Genomic DNA, 23851 nt, shown 5'->3' with positions numbered 1-23851 from the left:
GAGTTGCGTATTAACATGTTTTGGGTTTAAGTTAAGTTTGCAGCCGAATAAGTGATTTCTTTGGTTCGATCACTAGGCTGCACAACGATGGGTCAAAGTAGAAAAACAACTTTTTCCCCGCAAACCTTACTTAAACAAAAAAAGATGTTAATGCGCAACTGACGCGCATTTGAATATACGCACAAGTATGACAGGGTCCCTAGTCTTGAGGGTAGTTTTTTTTGCTTGTTTCGTCAGAAATTTGGTCATGTTTTCTTAGTTCAACATTTAGATGGCGATAACACTGTCTCATCAGGAACGACACAGAGGAATAGACGCATTAGATAAAGTGATGAAGACGTCAGTATTAGTTCAAGCGTCGCCCTGCGTTACGCATGGAGACAATAATGTTAATGCCGGCGTCAATCAGTATTAGACATGGACAGAACAAAGTCCGTGTAGAAGTCAATACGAATCAAACACAGGGACAGCAATTTAATGCAAACGTTAATCAGTATAAAGGATGGCAGTATCCGTTCAACTGTTCTTCAGCACCAAGGACAGGGAGAACAGCATCAGTGGAAATGTTTATTTCAGGAGTTTGGTGAGTCTCTCTTACATTTTCCAGACGAAAGGAATCTAATCTAAATTAGTTAAAAAGTTAAAAATCCTCCCGCAACATAAGGTGTATAGGGCGGTGCACATCTCCGTTCCATAGCCCTGGGCCACACTGTGGTGCAACCACTGTGGCGCAATCACTGCAGCAGGGGGCTAGTCCACTGGCAGTGGAGTGTGTTTAACTTCCATACTGTTTCAGAAGTATGTACCATTTTTATAAAGTCTTTGGTATGACTCAATGCGCCTCTTGTCCAGAGGTGTCCTAACCGGGGCTTGAACCCGGACCTTCTGGTCCAAGTAATTTGAACCAGATGTGGCTAGTAACAGAAGCGCAGACCACTACACCACAGGGACACCCCCCGCCCCCAAACTAACCTAAACGGCACAGGAAAACAAAAAGCATATGGAAATCTCAGATCACTCCTGGTACCTCGCCACATCTGAAATCTGAATAAGTTTAACACGCAGTACTTTGATAATGTAGCACTATGCGAGATATTGCCATACGTTGTTTAGACGATAAAACAACGGGTTATTGCTGTGTCTCCTCACCATGGCCATACAGGTCGGTGCTTGCACTCCCCTCATGCGCCTTGCATAATGAAGAATCGAGTTCATCAAAACGTCGGAAACAGTGGGTAACAGTTAAATCAGCATAAATGTCTCCTATTAGCACAGAACGGGCGTTGGGAGGGCTCTAAATGGCACCCAGTGTCGAGAGAATGGTGATGCTATTATCTGAAATGTTGCACAGCAGAAGGGACAGGAAGCAACACGTTAACGCTTCCCTGGATGAAGCAGATAAGAGCAAGGGAGCCATCATTCATTGATGTGAGAAAAAGGACATCATTTTCATGAAAGCTCCCTGTGCGTAAGACAACTGTTAGATGTATCACTGTAAACGTTGTTGACTACCGTGTCCATAGATAATTTTAGGGTGTACAGAAAGTACGAAATAGAACAAAATGGAACGAAATGGAACGGTTCCATTTCGTTACATTTCGCTCTTTCTGTGCACCGTAATCTTATGGCCAAGAGTGCCCTTCAACGCCAGGCAGCGGACAATTTAAGAAACCCCGAGCAAATGTCATTTAAGGTAAAGGTAGAGAGATCAGGACGAAAAGTATTTAGAGTCAAGAACGAGGGCAACAGTGTCAGGGTGACTGCCAATATATATTAGACACGGGGACAAAATATAAGTGCGACCGTCAATGTGCATTACTGGGCGAGGTATACATTCTATTCTGCAGGGAAACAGGAACTAGAATAGGATTGATTCTAGACAAAATCCGAGAGTGGAGAATATAAGTCAATACGTATTAGAATAAGGCAACACCGTCAGTGTGACTGCCATGCTGCATTTCAAATATGACAACAATATTGGTAAAATAAAACAATTTGCATTCCATATATGGACAACGATGTCAGTGGGAATGCCAATTGACATTCCACGTTGGTACAATAATTTCAGTGTGAACGTCAAATCGCATTCTACTTTGGAACAGAAATGTCAGTGTGAACATCAATCCGCATTCGATGTAGGGAAAATAATATCAGTGTGAAAATCAAATCACATTCCACGTTGGGACAGTAATGTCAGTGTGAATGCCAATCTGCCTTCTAATTTGGAATAGTATTGTCAGTTTAAATGCCAATCCGCATTCCACGTAAGTGCAACGATGTCAGTGTAAATGCCAATCCGCATTACACGTAGGAAGAGCAATGTCTGCGTGGGTGTCGGTGTCAGTGTGACTGTTTTTCAGCACCAAGGACAGGGATAATCGCTTAAGACTAACCTCCATCAATCAAGACCATAGCAAACACAAATTAAGTGGAAATTTCAATTAACGTCAAGGGCAAGGACAATTTTGTTGAATTATCACCAAGGACAACGATTGAAGTGAGACTGTTATTTAGCAGAAGAGACAAGGAAACATGATTACCGTAAATTTCATTAATCACCAGCAGGAGACAGACATGTCGTTGGGAATGTCGTTTAGAACCAAGGACAGGGACAACGATATCAGACATTTGTTGCCAACACCAAGGACAATTGACTGCAAGGGGTCAATGTCATTTTAGCGACATATTTAGCCCGCAGTGACCGAATAACCGGCTTTCAGCACCAGGGACAGGAACAAGTGTCAGAGTGAATACTGTAAATGCAGAAATGTTCACGGTGATTTTATGTCCGCGGCTTTCGCGGTGAACTCTATACCTCAAATTTAGAACAACCGTGAAAAGCCGTTCCATTGTGTGACTGTAGCGCTACTATTGTTTCAAACGCTAACTCTTTTTACACAACCGCGAACACTCCATTTCCTCCCTACCGCGAAATTAAATCCCCGCGAACATTTCTGCATTTACAGTAACAGCAACGACGATAGTGGCAAAGAATTCATGCCCCCAAGCGTCTGGAATTTCTGTATGATCACTCTTAACAAGACATTAGGCATTAAGCAAAAGTCCAAAACTCCCCGGCCCACTCAATTATAAGATGGCCCCGAAAAGCTTAAGACTCAAATGTACCAAAACAGCCTGCAGTATTCATAAACGGAAAAGCTCCTATGCGTTCGGAATTTTCATATGATCACTATTTACAAAAGATTAGGCATTAAGTAAAAGTCCAAACTCCCCACCCAATTATAAGATGGCCCCGAAAAGCTTAAGACTCAAATTTACCAAAACAGCTTGCAGTATTCATAAACGGAAAAGTGTTTGCCCAATGCATTATCTGGCTTGATAATCGCCCATTCTGTATGCTACGTGCGTTAAGTTTGCAGCCAAGCAATCTATAACGGCGAACAACAAGAACATCGGCAATCAAAGGACAACAAAGAGCAGGGATTAACCGATGCCGTTATTGTCATCGAGTTTTACCACTTCGGGCGACGAAATTGCGGCCTAGGTTTGGGGTTACTAGGTCACTCAGGCGCAATTCCATCGGAGAGGTACCCCCTCAATATTGATGAGTCAACCCCTGCGCGGCCGCTATATCAATATTTTAGGGAAATCCAATTTTCAAGGGGTAAATTATATATCCAGCCGCCGCGGGCCCACAACGCGACAAAGTGTGTGGAGACGAATGGCTTATTATGTTGATTAGAGTGAGACGGGGGAGACAGACTTTCAAATGTCAGCCACGTCAAGTACACGCTGAGAATGCGAACCGATCTCCCGACCGATTTGTCACTGTTACACGGCGCTATAGGCACACAGTTTGCATTCGGTATGTGCCTCGCATGTTCGCATCACCTTGTAATGTCTATAGTGACGTAGGAATGGTATAAAAACGCGGGAACGATGCCTCTTCAAAGCACATTGCCGCGCGACTTAATGGCTTTTATATTGCGTGGATATCACCCCGTGGATGTTGGAATGTAGAAATGATTTTATGGGTGTCAGTGCCCCCGATGAAACCATGCGTGAGGCGTCCTGAAGTTGCCAGCGTGGGCGGGGGAGGTGAGGCAAACGCTGATCAAAGATGGCGTCCGTGCTACCGTGGCAAACATCGCGCCAACATGTAATGTCTAAAATATGCATAGAGCGTCCCATCAAATGCCTTTATGTAACCTTTCTCACAAGAAACATTCACAGGGGCGTTAGTGTTCACTAGTTGAAGGATGAGCTTTTCTTTTTCAGCTAAAGGGGCACCTTAAGAGTCAGACCTCTGAGCGCGGCTGCCGGCATGGCGGTCACGTAACACGTGCTGGTAGGCGAAACTACGTCAAAACATGGTTTCCCGTCACCGTTTATGGTACAGGATATAGAAATATAGACGCCCAAAAGCAGTTACATCAGCAAAAACGAACGAAAATTTAGAAAATTTTATTCAGTTGCTTGAGTTGAACTGTTTTTGGCGCATCTTATTACCTGGATGTCTAGACTTCATCAGCATAGAAATATATAGTAATTTTTCAATTAAATCAAGCATTTTCCCCATATATTTGTGAAGGGTTGTCTCACTCGATCTTCAAGCAGGTGTATGGCTTAATTCTTTCATGTATTTTACGTAATTTTCCTGCATTTTTAATGTCTTTATGGGTGCAATTCAATTTTTGATGGATGCAATTCAATTTTAGATAATGTAGTTTTAGACTAAGTACATGCATTTCATGTAGCAAAGAACACAAGTGCATTGTTTGAGAGACATGCAAAACGCCGAAAAAAGACGCACGAATATCTAGCAACGCCATTCTACATATGCTGGGAGAATATTGCCTCGCTCACGTAGGAAGAGCACCATTCTCATTTGTCTGTCTCAGTTCATCGAGCCGTACGATACACCCGGCCATAAAAAACGTCTATGGAGTCTCTCTCGGCAAATTACGGCAGAAATGTCCCTGCGCAACCGGCTTTATCAATTTAAACCGGTCCCGATTGAGGAGTCGGACAGACTGTTTTCCCGCCTAATGCGGCAGTGTGTACTCTCGTCACGTTCGGGAACTCCAGACATGACGTCAGGGCGGGAACTGGGGACACTGCAGTGTGATCTCTCACTGTCAGTCAGCACGCACGCGCGACATGACAGCCGGTGTCGCGCCAAAAAATTACCTTCAAAAAGGGAGTTATGTTTCGAAAGCCGTGTGTGTGTGCGCATTTCTGTGCGTGTGAGCGTGTTTGTGTGTGTGTTGCGCGCGTTTCTGTTTGCGTATGTTTCTCTCTCTCTCTCTCTAGATCTCTCTCTCTCCCTCTCTCTCTTTGTGTGTATGTATGTATGTATGTGAAGCTGTAAATAGATCCTTATAATATTTGATAGTGAGTAGGGGTCAGAAAAACTAAGTTTAAGTTCGATAATGGGCCCCTAGCGGCTTTCTAAGGTACTGCAGTGAAACTCTCGGTTTAGATACCTCATTCCAAGTTCAGATTATGCGCCTGCCTTAGGGTTAGGGTTAGGTTTGTGCCAGTGTAAGGGTTAGTCTCTACAGCGCGACCCCTCCTGCCAAAATCCATCCAGACATCTGCTTGAAAGTTACCACGCCCCACGAATTTGACACACTTCTTTCATGTATACTGGGAACCCCCATGCAGTGTCGAGACAATAATTTGGCAGGCGGATATCATTTTGCGCACGCGACACCGGTCGCCGGTATCAATTATTGAAATGTTTTAATTTCCTGTAAACATGAATTTGTAGCCAGGAGACGGTACTAAGGCGAATTGAATGTGAATTCATTCATTTATTTATACACTACGCAAAGTGCACGCATGTCATGTGGCCACGTACTTGTTGTTAAGCATTGTCCACGTTCGTACGTACAGAATGTGGAAGTGTAATAAGAGGACAGAAAAACACGGATGTAACGTTGAACTTGGGCGTGTTTATCGTCACGTTGGCTTGAAATCCTGCCGCTGGCTGCTTTTGGAGCACTGATGCTCCCAGGGACAGTACACTTGACATACAAAATGGTGGAAGAAACACTGATTATTTTACATTTAGAAAGACCGAGGAGGTTTGGTTGAACCTCACTGAAAGGACAAATGTGAACAAATTTTTCCGAAGCAAAGTTTGACTGTAATTTAAAACACAAAAATTGGACAAAAATTTCACAAACAATCCTCAGAATTGATGTTCACAGCTAAACAAATGAGTACGCTTCAAGATCACAACGTTGCTTTCTTCGACATTCTTGTGTATCTATTTTTGTCACGATTTTTCTACTTATGAATAAAGATCTTTTAATCTAATCTTAACCCATTAAAAATCGGGGGCAGGTGTAGTGGGCTTTTAAGCTAATGGCATTTTCCGAATTGCCAACATGTTTTCTTTTCCAAGGTGAAAATAAATGGTCAGTTTTAGGATGTCTCTCAACAAGTCTGCCTTCGACTTCAGGACTTAAAAAACTGCAGTCATGTATGTTATTCTTCCCTCCCACCTGTCTGTTTGGCCATTACCACCCGCCCTTTTAACACGTACATTTAACAATTTGCTCGGTTTTAAATATACCTACCAGGTATTATCCCAGGATTAAGGGCTTTCACACACCACCCACTCGTCCACACCAGTCGGATTAGTTATGCTCTGCTTGAAAAGTTTGGCTACGCACAAGGCGGTAATAAAATACCCACCTTCTGTAAACCTCGGTGAACATGGCGGGAATGATAATGAAACAAGCGGCTAGTTTAGGAGGCCCACAATCTAACCATTTCTAGGTCTCATCAAGACTTACTCACATACTAAATATCAAGACAATTCAAATATCAAGACAGACAGACAGGCAGACGGGCAGATACAAAGACAAACACAAAGACAGACACAAAGACAGACAGACACAAAGGCAGACAGACGGACACAGCATCCGAAAACATAATCTTCTTGGCAATGGTAAAAAAAAAGGAAACCGGCTGGGTGTTTCGCCAGACAGGAACTATGACGGCGTCTATGCTCACCCCACCCCCTTCCCCTATTTTTTTTTTCTTTTGGAAAACCCCCAATTGACCCATAACGCTGACATCATCCTACGTGGTAGAAGCAATACATTGATAACGGACATGTGGTAATTTGATAATTGCAAGATTGGTGAAATAGAAGATATGGCGTTGGTGAAGGGAAAAAGTAATTTTCCCGTCCATTCATTTTCTGTTATCTTCCGATTTCCATCAAGTTTTCATGGGTAAAACCGCCCTACAAAATCCACTGGGCTTACTCTAAGAATAGACAGTCTTGCCCCGGTTACGTCCAATATGATTTTACTGTACCGAAGCCTTATAGCCAATCCCCAGTGATGAGTATCGCCGGCTGTTGCAATGAACAAAATGGCGATCGGAATATTACCGGCAAGTGTTGCGCTTTTGACCATGTGTGCGATCATCTAGACTCCACCAGGCCTTCCTACGGGGTTATCGACAGTAGAATTATGCAAAAATAGAGTGAATAGTTGGTCAGGAGAATGGGCTCGCTGTAAGGGTAGCATTTCCCCTGGAAACACGCGGAAAATAAAACCCTATGGTGGCCAAACTCGCCCCTGGTAAATTATTATCCCTATAGCCAGCGTAGTTAGTCTGGTAGCGGCTAGCGATCACTATCAATGTTGTAAATCGTAGAACTGCGCTGTCTATGATTTCAAACCATTAGTCTGAAGCAACTGCAGTTAAAGATTATGTAGTTTATGCTGTTTCATTAGGATCTGTGTTGCATGATGTTATCTTGTCTACTTGTTTGCAATATTGATATTGATGCGTGTCCCTCCGCCAAAAAAGAATCAATGATTTGCCGAGCAACCCGAATTAACCTTCCGCTCGCCTGACCAATGGCAGGTGCGGACGGCTGCGTCATCGCGGTGACGTCAGAAGGCCCGTCCCAGTCAGAGCCGTGGTGCCATGGCTGACGCCGCATCCCCATCTAACGCCGCTCCTCCACACACAGACTCCGACGCAATGGAGGACAGCGCCAAGGGCTACCTCCTGGCTATCGTCGGGGAAGTCGACTCGCCCGAAGCGCTGAGGGCGGCCGCAGAGGCCGTCGGAAGAGGTAAGCCTTCAACCCGATGTTCCCTTAAGAAACTTTCAGCACGCCTTCCTTAATTATCATTTCTAATGCGGCTTAGAATTCCTTTAGGATGAGTTCACTAGAACATGAACTATATGATTAAGCGGCGTTGACAACGTTGTACGTGATAAAGACATATGAGTCAGAGCCGAAATGCGTTTGGTTCGTGCCACGATTCTGCCTCTTTCCTATGCCGGGGGCGTTCGGTAAACGTTGTGCCGGCAGCCAGTAATACATCTTCTCGTTATTCAAAGACTACTAAAATTCGTCATAAGCTATAACTTTAGAATCTTCGGTACCATAAATTTTGCAACGCATCAAGCTAGACTTAAGCGGTAGAAATATGCCCGAACCGTTCTTGTGCGACTTGTGGCCTCCCGATATCATCAGATGGGAAAGATGGGCCCGTATACCCCTTGAGGCCAGCGATTGATTGCATGAAAAATACATCCCCGTCAGAAATACAGGTCCCTGCGGTACCATACCGCCACCTCTAGAATATATATTCATTTTTTCTCCGACACTTACCCATATCTCACCCATACGTGTACCCACCGAGAGAAAATGTGTTAACTGAACCAATTCAATTTTGTCGCAAGCTCCGTTGTAAGTTTATAGGGCTGTATAACAGTAAATAATTGAAGACTGGGGGACAAAATGGAAGGATTCTGGCGGTTATTGCCCAATTGGACAAACCATTACTTAATGTCGGCCACCTGTTTCGGCCCAGTAAGCCGGCACAATGGTGGAAGAGACATTACAACTGGGGGGTCAATTGCACAGTTTGCAGGGGTCGACGATAATGAGGCATGTCCTCATGAACCCTCGTCAGGTTCGGTGGTTATGTGGTACATGATGATAATATGTGGGTCACTTACGCTTGGGTAGAAAAGAGGTGGAAGAAGAATTTTAAAAGATAATTTTGGAAAATTTCCCTGTTGCATTATTATGAATCTTATCTGATATAAAAAGGAGGAAGAATATTGCCTTTCACAAAATTATAGTAGGCTTATGGTACATAATATGTAGGTCACTTAGGTTTGGATAGAAAAGGGGTGGAAGAAGAATTTTAAAAATATGATTTTGGAATTTTTTGTGTGTTACATTATTATAAATATTATCTGATATAAAAGGAGGAATGATATTGCATTTTGTATTATAATAGATGGCTTAAAGGCCCGGGGGAAAATTATTTGAAATACAGGGAAGAACAAAAATGTAGGAAAAAGTCTAGGGACATAGATTTGTTGTACGGCATTTCGTTGAAAATGTTGCCCCAGTAGCACATATTCAATCGTGCAAAGAATGCTAAGAGGTAACAATAAATTGTATTTGACCCATTTTTTTCATATCTAATGATATACAGTACAAAGTTGTGAAAGCTTCTTCCCTTTCATTACAAAAGCTTTTGATTTGATTATCATATCAAGTGGCACATAAATGAGATATTTGCTCATTTGGCATTCTCCTGCGGTGCTCTGAATATGCAATTCAAGCTAAGTGAGGTAGTGCTTTATACAATCCACTGATAACAGTTTTGTCAGCTTGCCAAAATCTCCAACACTGCACAGTGCCATATATCTGTCACTGTAGAGTGAGTTATGGTTATGTTGGGCCCAGACTTGGCACTTAATAGTCTAAATTATTGGAGTTTTACAGCAGAAATATGCAATAAAATCGCATTCAAGTTTCGGAATGAATATTAGAAGATTTTAAAAAGGTCAGCTGTCTGACTGAAATTTTGAAAATGTCTGAGGTTGTTCAAGTCAATTGAGTCTTAAGTAAGGCAACCCACCCCCATACTCCCCTCAGACATTGAGCTAATGATGGCAAATTAAAGTCATCCCACAAGCTGCAATTTTTATGATGTGCATCATTTTTCAAAGATAGTTGGGCCCCTGAGCTCTGAATTTGCAAAGAGAAACCCCTGTGGTACAAATATGTTGAGACACAGAACTTGGGAGGAGAAACCCCTTGCATGAAAACCCATGTTCACAAATTGCCAGTAGATAACCACAAAGGTAAAAAGATTAACATTTCACAAGTCCATAAAAAGTGGATTTCTATGGGGGCAAAAATCATTGCAGAGGACTCAGATACCCCCTCCCCCACACACCCACACACATCAAGACCAAAAACCTGCTATGTTGGCTTATAATCCCCATAGAAAAAATGGTGACTCACGTTACTGGGGGGAAACCCCTCGGATACAAGCCCATGGTCACAAATTCTTAGTTGATAATCAAAGGTAAAACATTTCAGATATACCAGTCCATAAAAATCATTGCAAAAGACTTAAGATTACCCCACTTTCCTCACCTTGCCCCCCCCCCCACCAAACACCTGCTATGGTGGCTCCTAATCCCCATAGAAAAATTGGTGACTCACATTATCCTATGGGGATTATACCTACTGACACTAATAGTCTAGCTTTTAATGGAGGTAAAATTCACCAGAGCCCCTCCTTTTTTCCAAAGCTTGTCTGGAATATGTCATTGCTATTTTTTTCTTAATTGAGCCCTTTGGGGGAATGTCATTGCTGGAAAATAGATAAGAGGGATTCATCAAAATGCAGACTGGGGATAAAGATGTCACATTGAATCTCATAAATTGTAGAGCATGATCCTATTTGTGCAGTGGAATATATGCTACATGATAGGTATTGTCATCTTCTGCAATAACCCTTAATTTATATTTCCCCAGAAATATGATGATTGATTCAATACTGCATTTGTAAGAAAATGCTTCAGGTTGGATTAAAAAAAATGTGTATCTGTCAGTGCAAATTTTAGTGAAATGTAATTTCAGTTGTCTTTTGGGGGTCAACTGTTCACATGATTTGCTCCATTTTTTCCCTGCAACATAGCAGACTTATTAAGGCTACAGAAATAGCCAAATATAGCAATGGGAGGGGCTGGTGACTGTACTGTACATGGACATTTATTGTTGGGGGCCAAGAAATCAAGCAAAAATCCCTGAATTCGCACCTCCGGTCCAGTATTCCTGAGTTAGGATCGTTCATCATCACGGACATGGAGGTGGTGGGCCATCCAATACATGCATGTGTCTTAAATGTCTTGACATGTCTTAAGGCATGGTGAGGCACACTTCAAGGTTTTACAAGTCCTCAGAACAATGAGAGCACATTGAAATTTCATCAGTGTTTCAGACAATAGGAATTAGAATATCTGCCAAAAAAGTCATACTATATGAACATCAAGTTAAACTCCTCTCTCACTGGACCCGCGGCACGCTGGCGTCGTCGCCGATCGAATTGACAAAGCACTCAACGAATGTCATAAACAAAAAATAAATCTTTTAAAGATTTGTGTGTTTTGTTGTCTTTTTTGTCATACTTGTACTTTTGGAATGATATTCCCATTATAAAGTCAAGGGTAACACAAATCCAGTTTAGGATGCAGCAATGCCGCCAGCGTGCCGCAGGTCTAGTGAGTGGGGGGCTTTAGTAGGATTAAGATAGCAGAATGTATTGTGTCTTTTTTTCTCAGGTACATATCATTTCAGACATGATTGTGCATTTTTCTTGTACAAGTATTTCTTGTCTCAACACCTGACATTAAGACATGTACAAATGTATTTCTTGTCTAGATACCTGACATTAAGAAGTGTATTTCTTGTATGACAGGTATTAAGAAGTGTATTTCTTGTCTTGACAGGTGTTAAGAAGTGCATTTCTTGCTTGAAAGGTATTAAGAAGTGCATTTCTTGCTTGACAGGTATTGAGAAGTGTATTTCTTGTCTTGACAGGTATTGAGAAGTGTCAGATTTCTTTTCTTGACCTATATTAAGATGTGTATTTCTTGTCTTGACACCTGACATTAAGATGTGTATTTCTTGTCTTGACACCTGACATTAAGACGTGTATTTCTTGTCTTGACCGGTATCAAGATGCCTATTTCTTGTCTTGACAGATATTAAGATGCATATTTCTTGTCTTGACAGGTATTAAGGCATGGCCCAACCCTGCCATGAAGGAAGACGTCAGTACCGCCCTGAAGGACATGATGTCCCAGAAGCCTTCAGTCTCAGATGACATTCAAGGTGAGATGCACTTCTGGGTTTTAAACAGTCTTGAACTCGTAGAAATTCATGGACAGTTTCATTAAGCAAATCATATTTTAACGAATGGGGTATATCTAACTGATATATCATGAGCAAGGTATGAAACTGTAGGGATGCATGAATATGATTTGTTGAGTGGTGTGATGGCTTTTATGAAATTTGATACATCATTGCTACAAAGAAGGTCAAGTTGTGGATGATTCAGAATTACATTAAATATCATTCTTATTACTTAAGTTGAAAGCTTATTGCCTTCAGTATCTGTAAAGTTTACCATCATTTGCTTATTGAAAGTCTATAATGGATTTGTGAGACCATCTCTGTTGCTATGCCACTTAAGTTGGCACCTTGGAATTGAAGGTGTAAGTCTCAATAATTTGAGTAATTCACTTCATACAGTTGAGTTTTAGCCTGGTGATGGCTATATTTGAAGTTTACTTCATTTGTACAACTGCACTACATTGTGACAACCATATTTGGACATTTAGAACTGTAGGTTCCATCTGTGTGTTCCAAACATGGACAGTTTCCGGGTCAAGGTCATTTCCTCTCCGGTTCTGAACATGGTTTTCCACTCTGTCGGATTGCTGGTAACCAGGATGTTTGGTTTGAAGGGGTCAGAGGCGCATTTTTCGCTCTGCATGTCACAAAGCGCCATTATCTCTTAAAAGGGAAAAGGCTCTGGGGGCCATGCAGTTAGGATTTAGAATGTTGTTTCGCCACTGTTGTTTGAGCTGTCGATAACCAGATTGGAGAGAAGAAAGGTCCACCCACGAAGACAAAAGCAGCTATTCTTGAAAAATTTCATGGAGATCTGCATGCCAATTAGGGAAAGACCCCCCCTCAAAAAAACATGTGACTGTTAGCAGCCATTTCAGTCTTTCTCTCAAATCTGTAATCTGACCATTCTCTGATTCAATGTATATGCAAACCCCTTTCATGGAATAGTTCAATAGAGTTCAATAGGAGCAGGCACAGTTGGGATCTCAGATCCATTTAAGAAAGTCTTCTGTGATCTACCAGCATTATCTGATTCAATGTAAAGCAATTATAAAGACCCCTTTCATGGAGTAAGACATTGGAGCAGGCACAGTTGGGATCTCAGATCCATTTAAGAAAGTCTTGTGTGACGTCCCCGCACTTCTGATCCTGGCTAGTCCAAGGTCAATTGTCATAAATTATCTAATTGAGTGTAAAAGCAATTATACAAACCCCTTTCATGGAGTACAACGTAAGACTTTGAAGCAGGCACATTTGGGATTTCAGGTCCATTTAAGAAAGTCTTTTGTGATCTACCAGCACTTCTGATCCTAACTATTCCAAGGTCATGGCATGAGTCAAAGGGTGGAGCAGATGGTTAAGTAGTTATTTTAAGTGCATCTCAATCAGCAATTGCCTGTGAACCATTCTGTGGGGATTAGATCCAGACTGACAGACACATCTTCATTTGAAGTGTTTGCAAAAGTCACTGTTGGCAGTTTTGGTCTCAAGAGACCCCATTGTTGCATCCATGCAGTAGCATCTGTTGTGTCTAAACAGTCTGATTTGCAGTCTGTGTATGAGCATGGTTGAAGCATTGATGCCCGAGAAGTGTTATTCTCCATGGTACTCATTGAGGTTGCTGAGTTCTTGTCTTGTGTGTTTTCATTGATGGCAACATTTGCAGCATCCAGACACAATTTTTTTCTGGAAGCTCCCATGCTTAAGCAAATTTTCTTGTATTATGAGACAGTATATAACAGCTGTTACTCTCTGAATTTCATCATCATAATCTATTGCCTTAATGTCAAATACACTTCTGAAAAGAGAGAAAAAACACAATACTGAGAAGGGATAATCCCTTGAAAACCCTGACCTGGCCTCTGAGTCATCATATAGATCAAGTACAAGCCAAAGTAGACACAATACATGTCACATACATTTACTTTAATTTCTCTATTACCTAGTAATAATTGTCAAACAAATCAATGTGTAATTCGATACAAATCTGCAATGGCCAAGGCTCTTGGTAACAATCTCATTAAACCCTTGACCTCTGTCCTCATAGAGGTCAAGTTCAAGTTCAACGTAGACAGCACACACATCCCCTCGATCAAACTCTCCAATTATGGTGTTTACTAAGAAAATAAGGTAACTGACCACGTCCCTTGTACAATGTGTATCTGGGAAACCCTTTTAGTACCTCTCATGATAATCTCATAAAACCCTTTACTAGCCTCTGTCCTCGTAGAGGTCAAGTTCAAGCTAAAGTAGACAGCGCACACATTCCCTCCTGGTTACAGCAAACTGTTCAATGTTTACTCCCAACAGTACGCTTGCCAACTGACCTCATGCCTTGTACATCCGTGAACCAAAAGGCATTCAGCCATTTCTCTGCGGAGACTGACTCACAGAAGGCGTCCTCATGAAACATTGATGACATGTGGCCCATTCAACAAATGCACTTTTCAGCCCGGGTTTGGTCTTTGGGGGAAAGGGGGATTTGGAAAACCTGTGATGACAGGAGTTGAAATGTGTTTTGGTAATGCTCACTGGTGCAGAACATTAAATGTGACCTGCCTAGAATACAGCAATCGCAGGATCTCAACAGCCAATAAATTATGGTTTATGGCTATATCACCCCCATATCCCACCATAAAACATTGTCTCAATTTGTTTTTATATTTTCTGGTATTATATGAGGGCACAGGTTTAAAGAAAATGAATGAATGAAAGGATATTTATCTAGCATTTTTACGGCACTTAAAAATCTATCATTTTTCTAGAACAGTAGTTCGTTTTTACCTGCGTAAAAATGGAGGAATTGTTTTAAGTTTTTTTTGTTTATTTGCTTGTTTGTTTGTTTGTTTGTCTTGGTGTGTCTTCAAGTCTGTGCCCACCGGCCTGGGTCCAAGTTTATTACCAGGCTTTACATCACATTCTTTCCTACTAAAATCTGACTTCCAAAATTAATTGTTGCTTGAGTAACTGCTTTTTGGCGTAAAATCTAAATTGTTCAGCTGATATAACCACCCTTCATTTTGACACACCAGCTTTGCAGCCAAATATAGCAACGGCTGGCTATATCACACCAAAGAATTATATCACACCTTAAAATCCATATCTAAAAACCCTTCATGTTACAAGAATGTGTGGTTCTTTTTAACCATCAATTTGACTATGTCTGTGTTATCCATACGGTTCTGAGTTGCAAATCTGCTGTAACGTTAAGAAGAATTTCCAAAAGTTTTTTTTTCTTCCAGCTTGTCTGATAGATATCTCAGCATTGAGCATGATTTTGACCTATAACCATTATGATGTAACAGTCATAATCTAGGGATCAGCATAGAAACAATCAAATCTCTCTTTCAATCTAGACTTTTTATGCACCCATAAATCTTTTAATGTTTTAGACTTGTATAATGATTGGGTGCCAAAAGGACAAATCCCCCATTTCCATTCAGTTCACCCAAGTCGTGACCGGGTTGAGTGCATCGAAAGTTCACATGTCCCAAATTTACACTCATGAGAGTACTTAGAGCAGATCGTTAAGACTTTGATGGGCAAGTTCTGCTCTGGGGAGTCGTTAGATGACAGACGACAGTCCTATTAAAAGTGAAAGCTGATGTAGACAATGTGTCTACATTGCAAAATGATACCTGCAATACTTTGACAAGTTATCGGTTTTCCATCAACTTTGATTTAATGATACATATTTATGGTGTAAAGAGTAATTTATGATAGTGACTTCATTGATTTCAAAAGTGTTTGTTTCTAAGTGTAACTCGTAACCTGAAGATTTAACATGCTCTTTTGTGACCCCAAACTAGGAATGTTTATCTGAGTTTCTATACACACAGCTACTAACATAACTCCACCAGGGTACATAATTCTGCCACCCTGAAAAAATATGTCCAGACAGATCTCCAACCCAATGTTCCCTGTATATCTAAACTGTGCCTACCTGGTGTGTGCTGCACTTACTGTTTTTCAAAGTGGCAGATTTATATAACCTGGCGGATCAATTTTAACCATTAAACAAAGTAAAACTGTCTAAATGTTGATATCCATCAAAAAGTTTTGAACAGCTTTTTCTCCACTTCCCAAAGTTCAACCCTTTTGGCTTTAACTTGTTGGCATAATTGGACTTTGGGGAGTTTTTGCATAAGACAAAAGAGACTAACTTTCCACACTTTCAATTCCTCATTCTGACAAAAGGATTTCCCCCCCAGTCTGCCAGTAATCCAATGTGGAAGAAACATAAACCCATTAGCGGAACCATAATCCTCAATAAATCCATTTTTTCCTGTGGTCACGACTCTCCCTGTAGCTGTAAAAACGCACATCAATTTTTGATCAGATAGAGCAACGATTTTTCACTTTCATGGCTAAGATAATGGGAAAAGCAATGGTAGCTTAACTATTGGACTTAGGCCAGTCTGACATGTGGGAGAGGAGATTAATTGGAGGATGTGATCATTAGTCATGGAAGTTGCAGAGCACTTAAAAGCACGATGAAATTGTTTCAGATGGCAAAGTTTGGAAAAACTTGTGTTCAACATGATTACTATGAGGGGACGTGGTGGCAACCCCTCCCTTTGAAACTTACCATGTTACTGAAACTGCATGGAAACTTTCTGCCTTATGTGTCAATAGGCACTACAGAGGTCGGAAAGAAAAAACAAATGAATGATTGTTATGAGTATGAATCCAAGAAGCCATCTTTCCAATGAAAATTCCAACTGTCAAAAAAGTCTAAAACCATCCCTGTCCTTGGTGCTGAATGCTATCATATGAACATTTGGAAATCTTTATGTAACATTATGTCCATAGTTTCTTGGAAAAAACATATCTGCAAAGATAGAATAAGTGTAAAATATCCAGATGTTCATGTGAAGGCATTCAGCACCAAGGACAGATGTCATTTTAAGGTGAACTTGTTTTGCTGCAATTTTACCTTAGAGAGATGGCCTCTTGCATTTCAGACAAAATAAAACTTGTTTGGCCCTTAAAGTTACAACTTGAGTAAGCATTCTAAGTGCTTCCTGCCCATAAAAAGTCATTTGGGTCAATTAGTGGACTTGTGGCAACAGGTTTTCTTCACAATATCTTCCCGGGAAACCCATGAAATTTTAATGAAGGTTCCACAAAATTGCCCTTAACATAGACAAATACCAATCACAAACCTTGCCTAGGTTTGAGTATCAAATAGATCTTGTATGGCATTTTTTCTGCTATACTTGCCTTGTTCTGCCATGGAACAAAAGCCTATTTAAACTTCAGGAAAATCAGCCTTTGCAATGTTTATCCAGTCTAAATCAAGGAGAGTTTGATTATCAGAAATATCTTGTCTGGCATTTATTCCGGCACATTTGCCTTCTTCTACCATGAAACCCATACGTTTTAGCCTCATCAAACCTCTAGGAAGCTACTACAATGTCTTCCCAGTCTAAATCCAGGAATTACAAAGCCTTCCAATAAATGGGGCTCTGTTTGGGGAACTTCTGTGGCTAGGTGCCCTTTTAGGCAGACATTACCAAGGTGCAGGAGGCACACCAACTTGTTCATGGAAAGCCCTTCGACAGTCCCACTCAATGTAAAAGTCCGTACTTGAGGTAGTATGTTGAAAGCAGACATCAGTCCATCGTCCTTCCCCACACAATTTTGAAAGGGGCTCCGTTTGGGGGATTCCTGTTGCCAGGTAACCCCTCTTAGGCAGACATTACCAAGGGGCAGGAGGCACATCAACATGTTCATGGAAACTTGAAACCCCTCCAACGGCCCCATGCATTGCAAAAGTCAGTAATTGAGGTAGTGTAATGAAAGCAGACGTCGGTCCATCACCCTTCCCCACACAATCAGCTTCCAAATTAGTCTGCTGCTGTTGATGTATGACTCATTACAGAAAAGGCTTTTCCTGTTCAGAACCATCAGGGGTTGTTCCCAGCTTGTGTCACTTGGCTCCTGTCCAAGTCCCTGGTTCTGTGCCTTCTGTGTCATCAAGGGGCTGATAGAGCCCTATCAATTCAACATGTTGTTTCATGAATGCTGACTCTGGAAACCAATGTGAAAAGAAAGTATGAGGGAAAAGTCTACAAAATGATTCATACAGTTTTTGGGGAGTGACATTTTTTTTCTCTCTCTGTTTTCATCTTGACCTTTTGCTTGGTTTTTACTTAAAGATTTGAGAAGCACTCAGTCTGGCGTTTGCTCATAAAGGGGCTGATAGAGCCATATCAATTCAAGTCGTTGGTTCACATATTTCAGATAATGACTCTGAAAACCAAACAGAAAGTCTGACGTGAAAGTCTGCACTATATGACATAGAGTTTTGGGGAGTGATTTTTTTTTGTCCCAGCTCTCTTGGGGTTTGCTTATCAAGGTATCTGATGAAGCTACATCAAGTCAAGTTGTTGTTGGATTTGAGATCACACAGGGCCTAAAAATTAAGATGAATATAAAGTCAAGGGGTCTGTTTCTTGGTACGCAGTTTGGGGGGGGGTGGAGTGAACGTTTTTGTGAAATTTTATTTTGCCTTTAAAGTGATTGAGAACAAGGAAATAAATCTATGTGTACTTGACAGCACTTGATCAAGTGCTCTATAATTGTGATGTTCAAACATTCAAGGCCTGTTACAGCACTCATATTCTACATAGTTGTAGTCTAAGTTGGTCTTTCTGTCTCCAGAAAAACCTCTTACTTCTAACTAGTTGAAACTTTGACATAAGTTTATTTCCCTTTTCTGGCACTGCTACAGGCACATTCTCAGAAATGTGATCACAGTTTCTTGTATGTTGTTACTGGATATTTGGAACATTTAGCTTCCAATTTATGAACGACTTTCTATTTTTACATAACTTTGGAGTGCTGTTATCAGACTATAGCATGTGGCAACCATTCGTCATATTTCATTATTGATAGTTTTCCAGTTGTTTGATGAATTTCTATTTTCCCTCATGTATTCATGTATGCAGAGACGTGGGTGGAATATTGGGCATACAGGGGAAACAAGTTGGCATTCGCCCAGTTTCTTATATTGAACTGTTGGTGCTCCAATCCCCAATGACCATTCTGTGCATAAAAACACTAAATTGCTGAATATCAAGAAATAATAATTCTGTCATTGTCTATTTCTATTTTGTTTAAATTAAGGGTAAATGGTGCAATGCAAAATCACTGAATATGTTTTCAGTTGACACGACTCAGAAATGTTAGGTACTAAATAAGTTAATTGCAGGGTATGAAAGAGTAAAAGGATTTGGACAGTGAAATGCTTGCTTACTGCTTTCTATTGCATTGTATTGTATTACATTGTATATCATCACTAACCAAAACTTGCTAATTCATGCTTTAAAAAAGTTAGAATTAGAGTAAAAATTCTGACAGATCTCAAAATCTATATAACCTGTTTGTCAAAGAGAAAGCTCCAACCATTTTCCGAACTTTGGCAGGATTATTTCCTGTCAACCCTCCCAAGGGAAATCACCTTTTGGCTCCTCCCCAGAATGGCCTGAAAGCTTTCCCCCTGCAATATCGGCTGGCACCCCTTCAGTAATGCTGTTGCAAATCATTCAGGCGTCAATCATTATGTCCTACTGGGGTCAGCCCAGCTTGTGTGTCAATTCAATTTAAGTGCAGCGAGGGGGTTTGGTCGGTGCAACAGTTACTGTTTTTTTTTTTTCTTTAGGCAAATAGTAGTGGACAACCTCAAGCCAACCGTACACACTCACACGACATCTTCAAAAAGACGCTGTAGCCGCATAGTTCCGGTTTAGAATTTTATTCGAGGCCACACCGACTAGTTTTGCCTTGTGTGTGGCTGGCTTTTTTGTTTCGTTATTGATGAAGAACCGGTGGTTACAGAGATTTTGTGCACTTGTGCGCATTTGTCCATTCACTTAGCAAGCTTGAATTCTGCCTTTTTCTGAAGAAGCCTAAAATGTGAATTTAAAGAGGCTGTAGAAATGACATTACCTGATTATCTTGCTGTTCAATGGAGAGAAAAATTCTGTAGAATGTAATTTTAAGGCAGTCGATAAAAGAAAGTGTTTGGCACAGCAGATTTTCATCTCAGTTTCGACATGTTACAGAAATTACTGGAAATTTGTATTCTCCAAGCAGAGGTTAGGCTCTGGCTTAGGGTTTTGGACATTTTTTAGGCTTTCTATATTTTTCTTTTTGTCTCCCAGCCAAAAAAGAAAACCTGACAAAATAAAAATCCGGATAAAAATGCCTAGAAAAACATTATACAAAATCTGCCTGGAGAATAGAGAAATTTGACTTCTAACGGTTGACTCTTCTAGTTTGTATTTTAGTTCGTTATCACTCTTTCAGTAATAGGAAATTCATTACCATACAGGTGCCATGTTGGTCAAACCTTTTGCTGCACTAAGTACCCCCATGGCCCCATGTGCGACAAATTTATCAATTTCCCCACTAACGATAATGAATATTTAAATGTTTATCATCATTCACTTATGTTAAATTTCCTTACCACCTGTGCATTGAACATTTCATATTCGGGAAAAAATAAGCCCCAGAGTACTTATCATGCAGCTCATGTTTGTAATACTTGAAGAATGGCGTCTGGCATATAGCTGTAGACAGACTGCAAAGACAGCTGCATATACCAATAACCATCACAAGCCTCCCTCTGGGAAAAGTGTCTAAATTATTAATAATATCAGTACAGAGCTTGTTGCACTTTTAGAATATCTTGTTGATTGTTTGAATACTATGCTGACACTTGAGGGGAATATATTTTTACTACCTTGAGCACAAAATAGGGTTATTCAAATTGGTGGATACCTATATCAGTAAGCCACATGTTCTTAAAAAACTGTGTAAAATATTCATGACATCCGTACAGAGCTTGTTGCACTTTTAGAATATCTTGTTGATTGTTTGAATGCTATGTTAACACTTGAGGGTAATATATTTTTACTACCTTGAGCACAAAATAGGGTTATTCAAATAAGTGGATACCTAACGTTATATCAATGCAGCCACATGTACAAAAAAGTTGAGAACATTCAATTGAAGCCCTTGCTGTTATATGACCCTTAAGCCGGCGTCACAATTCATGTGAGCGTCGGCCGACTTTGTAGATCACCCGAAGCTTGCCGTATCTCAAAATCACCTGGCGTCGACCGTATTTTCCAAAGAAAATCTCAGGCGACGTCCGTCGAACACTAAAAACTAAAAATCCCCCATGAGATGGTACCATGTCTTACACATGGACGAAGTCAGTATGGACTAACCTGGTAAAAGGCCAATATTTGGATCAACTTTTATTTCTAAAAATCGCCCGAAGCCCACGTAATCGACATGGCGTCGGCCGGACTTCGGCCGAAAATGCACATTTGAAGCTCTCCAACACGTCGGCCGAGCTGAATTTCTTATTTGTGACGGGGGCTTTAAAAATGAATGCCTTGCTTGTTGTATTCTTGATATATGGGAGATGATATTTGTTCTGGTTGTTGATTGTGAGTGATGTATCTACCTTGTGGTGCCATCTAAATCTACTTTACAGTTCATCTGAAATTCTATTGGCAATACCTGATGACAGTATTAGATTGGTTAAAGGGCAGCAATACAATTTCCCCAGCAAAAGAACCTGGCCGAGAAATGTTGAAAATTGCGAATCAGCGCTCCCTCCAAAAATAAACGGCGGCACTGCCAGGAAAGCCTGCAAAGGAGGCTAGGTTAGACTGGCAAAATTCGCATGTAGGTCTATGCAAAGACTAGGTGTAACAGACCGTCCGGTGTAATATAATCAGCTGCTGCTGTGCTGCGTGCCTGCGAAGCTGGTGTGTTATGCCTAATGGCGGTTGTACCGGCTATATAGATACAGATACAGATACAGGTCTCTTTGTGCACGGCATAGGAGACTTTTCCCTCTAAAATCAGAAAAAATTTCGCTTACCATAATACCAGTGATGAAGGCATGTAAGTCAAAACAGCCTTTTTTAATAGCATAAACATCTTCAATTGGGCAAAGCAAGACTGGTTTGGTATTGTTCTTTTTTACTCTTTTGAAATTTGACCACCCAGTAGGTTATGCAACCAGTCCTGTGACATACCATCAAGAAAACTGCAATATATCATGATCAGTGATGGTTATAAAATGCATTGGGTTGATATGCTAACTTGTTAAAACAGTCATTTTTCAAAATGGTAAAAATCTTCAATTTGGTACACTGAGCCCAGTGGCAATTTTAGATTTGACCTCCCAGTAGTTTACGCAACCAGTCCTGTGACATACTGTCAAGAAAACTGCAATATATCATGATCAATGATGGTTATAAATGCATTGGGTTGATGACCTACATTTTCATAAAATCCATCATGCCTTTTAATTTACAGTGTCCAGCCAGGCATGCAGCAAGTTCCTTGTTTAAAGCAAACCAGCCCATCTGATGCTTTTTCCAGCATCCTATCCTGTCACCCTACATTAATTTTACCAGGGCTGATTCCAGATTTAGATTTTTTTCCATCCCACTCATTATTTGGGAGACCATGTCGTTAAATTTTGTTGTTAAATCTGTCATTTTAAGCTGACAAAAATGAATTTTTATCAATTTCGTGCCATGGAGTCAAGATTTTTGGATGGATGGGGTAATTTTTTTTTTTTCCTTCCCAACAAGGAAATTTCCGTCCTGGGACGAAGGGACAGGTTCTGAGTGGAAAAAGCCCTTCTCATTTATTTTACTTAGCGTTCCCCCATACTGCCAATCCCCATAATCAATACACGAAAGCTGCCAAAAGGCTATCTCAGCAGCAAAGGGATTAATCCATTTCTAGGGGATTAGTTCAGCTAGCTTCGTTATAATTTCCCACAATCATACACCCACGCTCCTTCCAATAGGCTAAGCATAAAAAACAGGTAATTTGGGGGAGGTCCCAATTTCTCTTACAGTGTTGGACGAAAAGTTTAATCTTGCTAATACCATCCTTAATGTAGTTTGGAGATTGACTATACCAGGGTGTGCATGGAAAAAAAGGTTTACTGGGATGATGTGACCAAAAGAAACTTGTCTCTTGCAAAAACTGGCTGAACATTTCTACTGATACATGGCACCCATATATTCTTCTTCATCAGCTTAAATACCTTCGGGAGCACAGTCATACAATTTTCTTGCTCTAGAACATTACTTTAACGTCTTCCACGTATTAACGTTAGGTCTTCCAGGAAGAATCAGGCAATAATGTGCAAGTGTTCCTTTGGGTCTCGTCCTTAATTGAGGTTTTCACGCATCTTACCCCGCGTTTGAAACACTTTAAGGCGCTCCATACATCAGAGTGTTCTAGAATAAAGGACAGAATCAGGTCAATGCACTCTCTGGTTGATTCCAACCAATTTATTAGCTGTTCTGCGGATCCTTTTGAAGGTATTGATGATCCAGTCAATCTTCATTAAGGGGCTTCAGGTCATCGATGCACTCCCAACACACCACTGGGACTGGTGCAGCGGATTGTTCAATACAGTGTGCAGTCAAACCTGTACAATTGGCCACCTCTGCATAAGGACCACCTGGCCAATGTGACCACTTTTGGTGGTCCCTTAAATAATTATATGCAACCTTACCCAAAATGAAAAGATTGCTGGATAAAGTTTCAACAGTTTCCTAGCACCCAATTTCATCAGGAAGCCTAATTGGTCAATCTTTCATAGCTTTCATTTGTCAAAAAACAAAAAATGGG

The 23851-nt window shown here is 40.8% G+C and overlaps 1 protein-coding gene across 1 annotated transcript in view; it reads left to right on the top strand.

Annotated features, from left to right (window-relative positions):
* The window catches only part of LOC136426544 (microtubule-associated protein 1B-like), a 49836-nt gene that overhangs the window by 10825 nt on the left and 15160 nt on the right, over positions 1-23851 (top strand). The window contains exons 2-3 of the mRNA XM_066415209.1: positions 7855-8068; positions 12050-12148. Coding sequence (XP_066271306.1) covers positions 7975-8068; positions 12050-12148 — 193 coding nt within the window. The 5' untranslated portion in view covers positions 7855-7974. The remainder of the gene's footprint in view (positions 1-7854; positions 8069-12049; positions 12149-23851) is intronic.

Source organism: Branchiostoma lanceolatum, chromosome 2 (genome assembly GCF_035083965.1).
Source record: "Branchiostoma lanceolatum isolate klBraLanc5 chromosome 2, klBraLanc5.hap2, whole genome shotgun sequence".
Lineage (NCBI taxonomy): Eukaryota > Metazoa > Chordata > Leptocardii > Amphioxiformes > Branchiostomatidae > Branchiostoma > Branchiostoma lanceolatum.
Note: the sequence above shows the minus strand (reverse complement) of the source record. Positions and strands in the feature narration are given on the sequence as shown.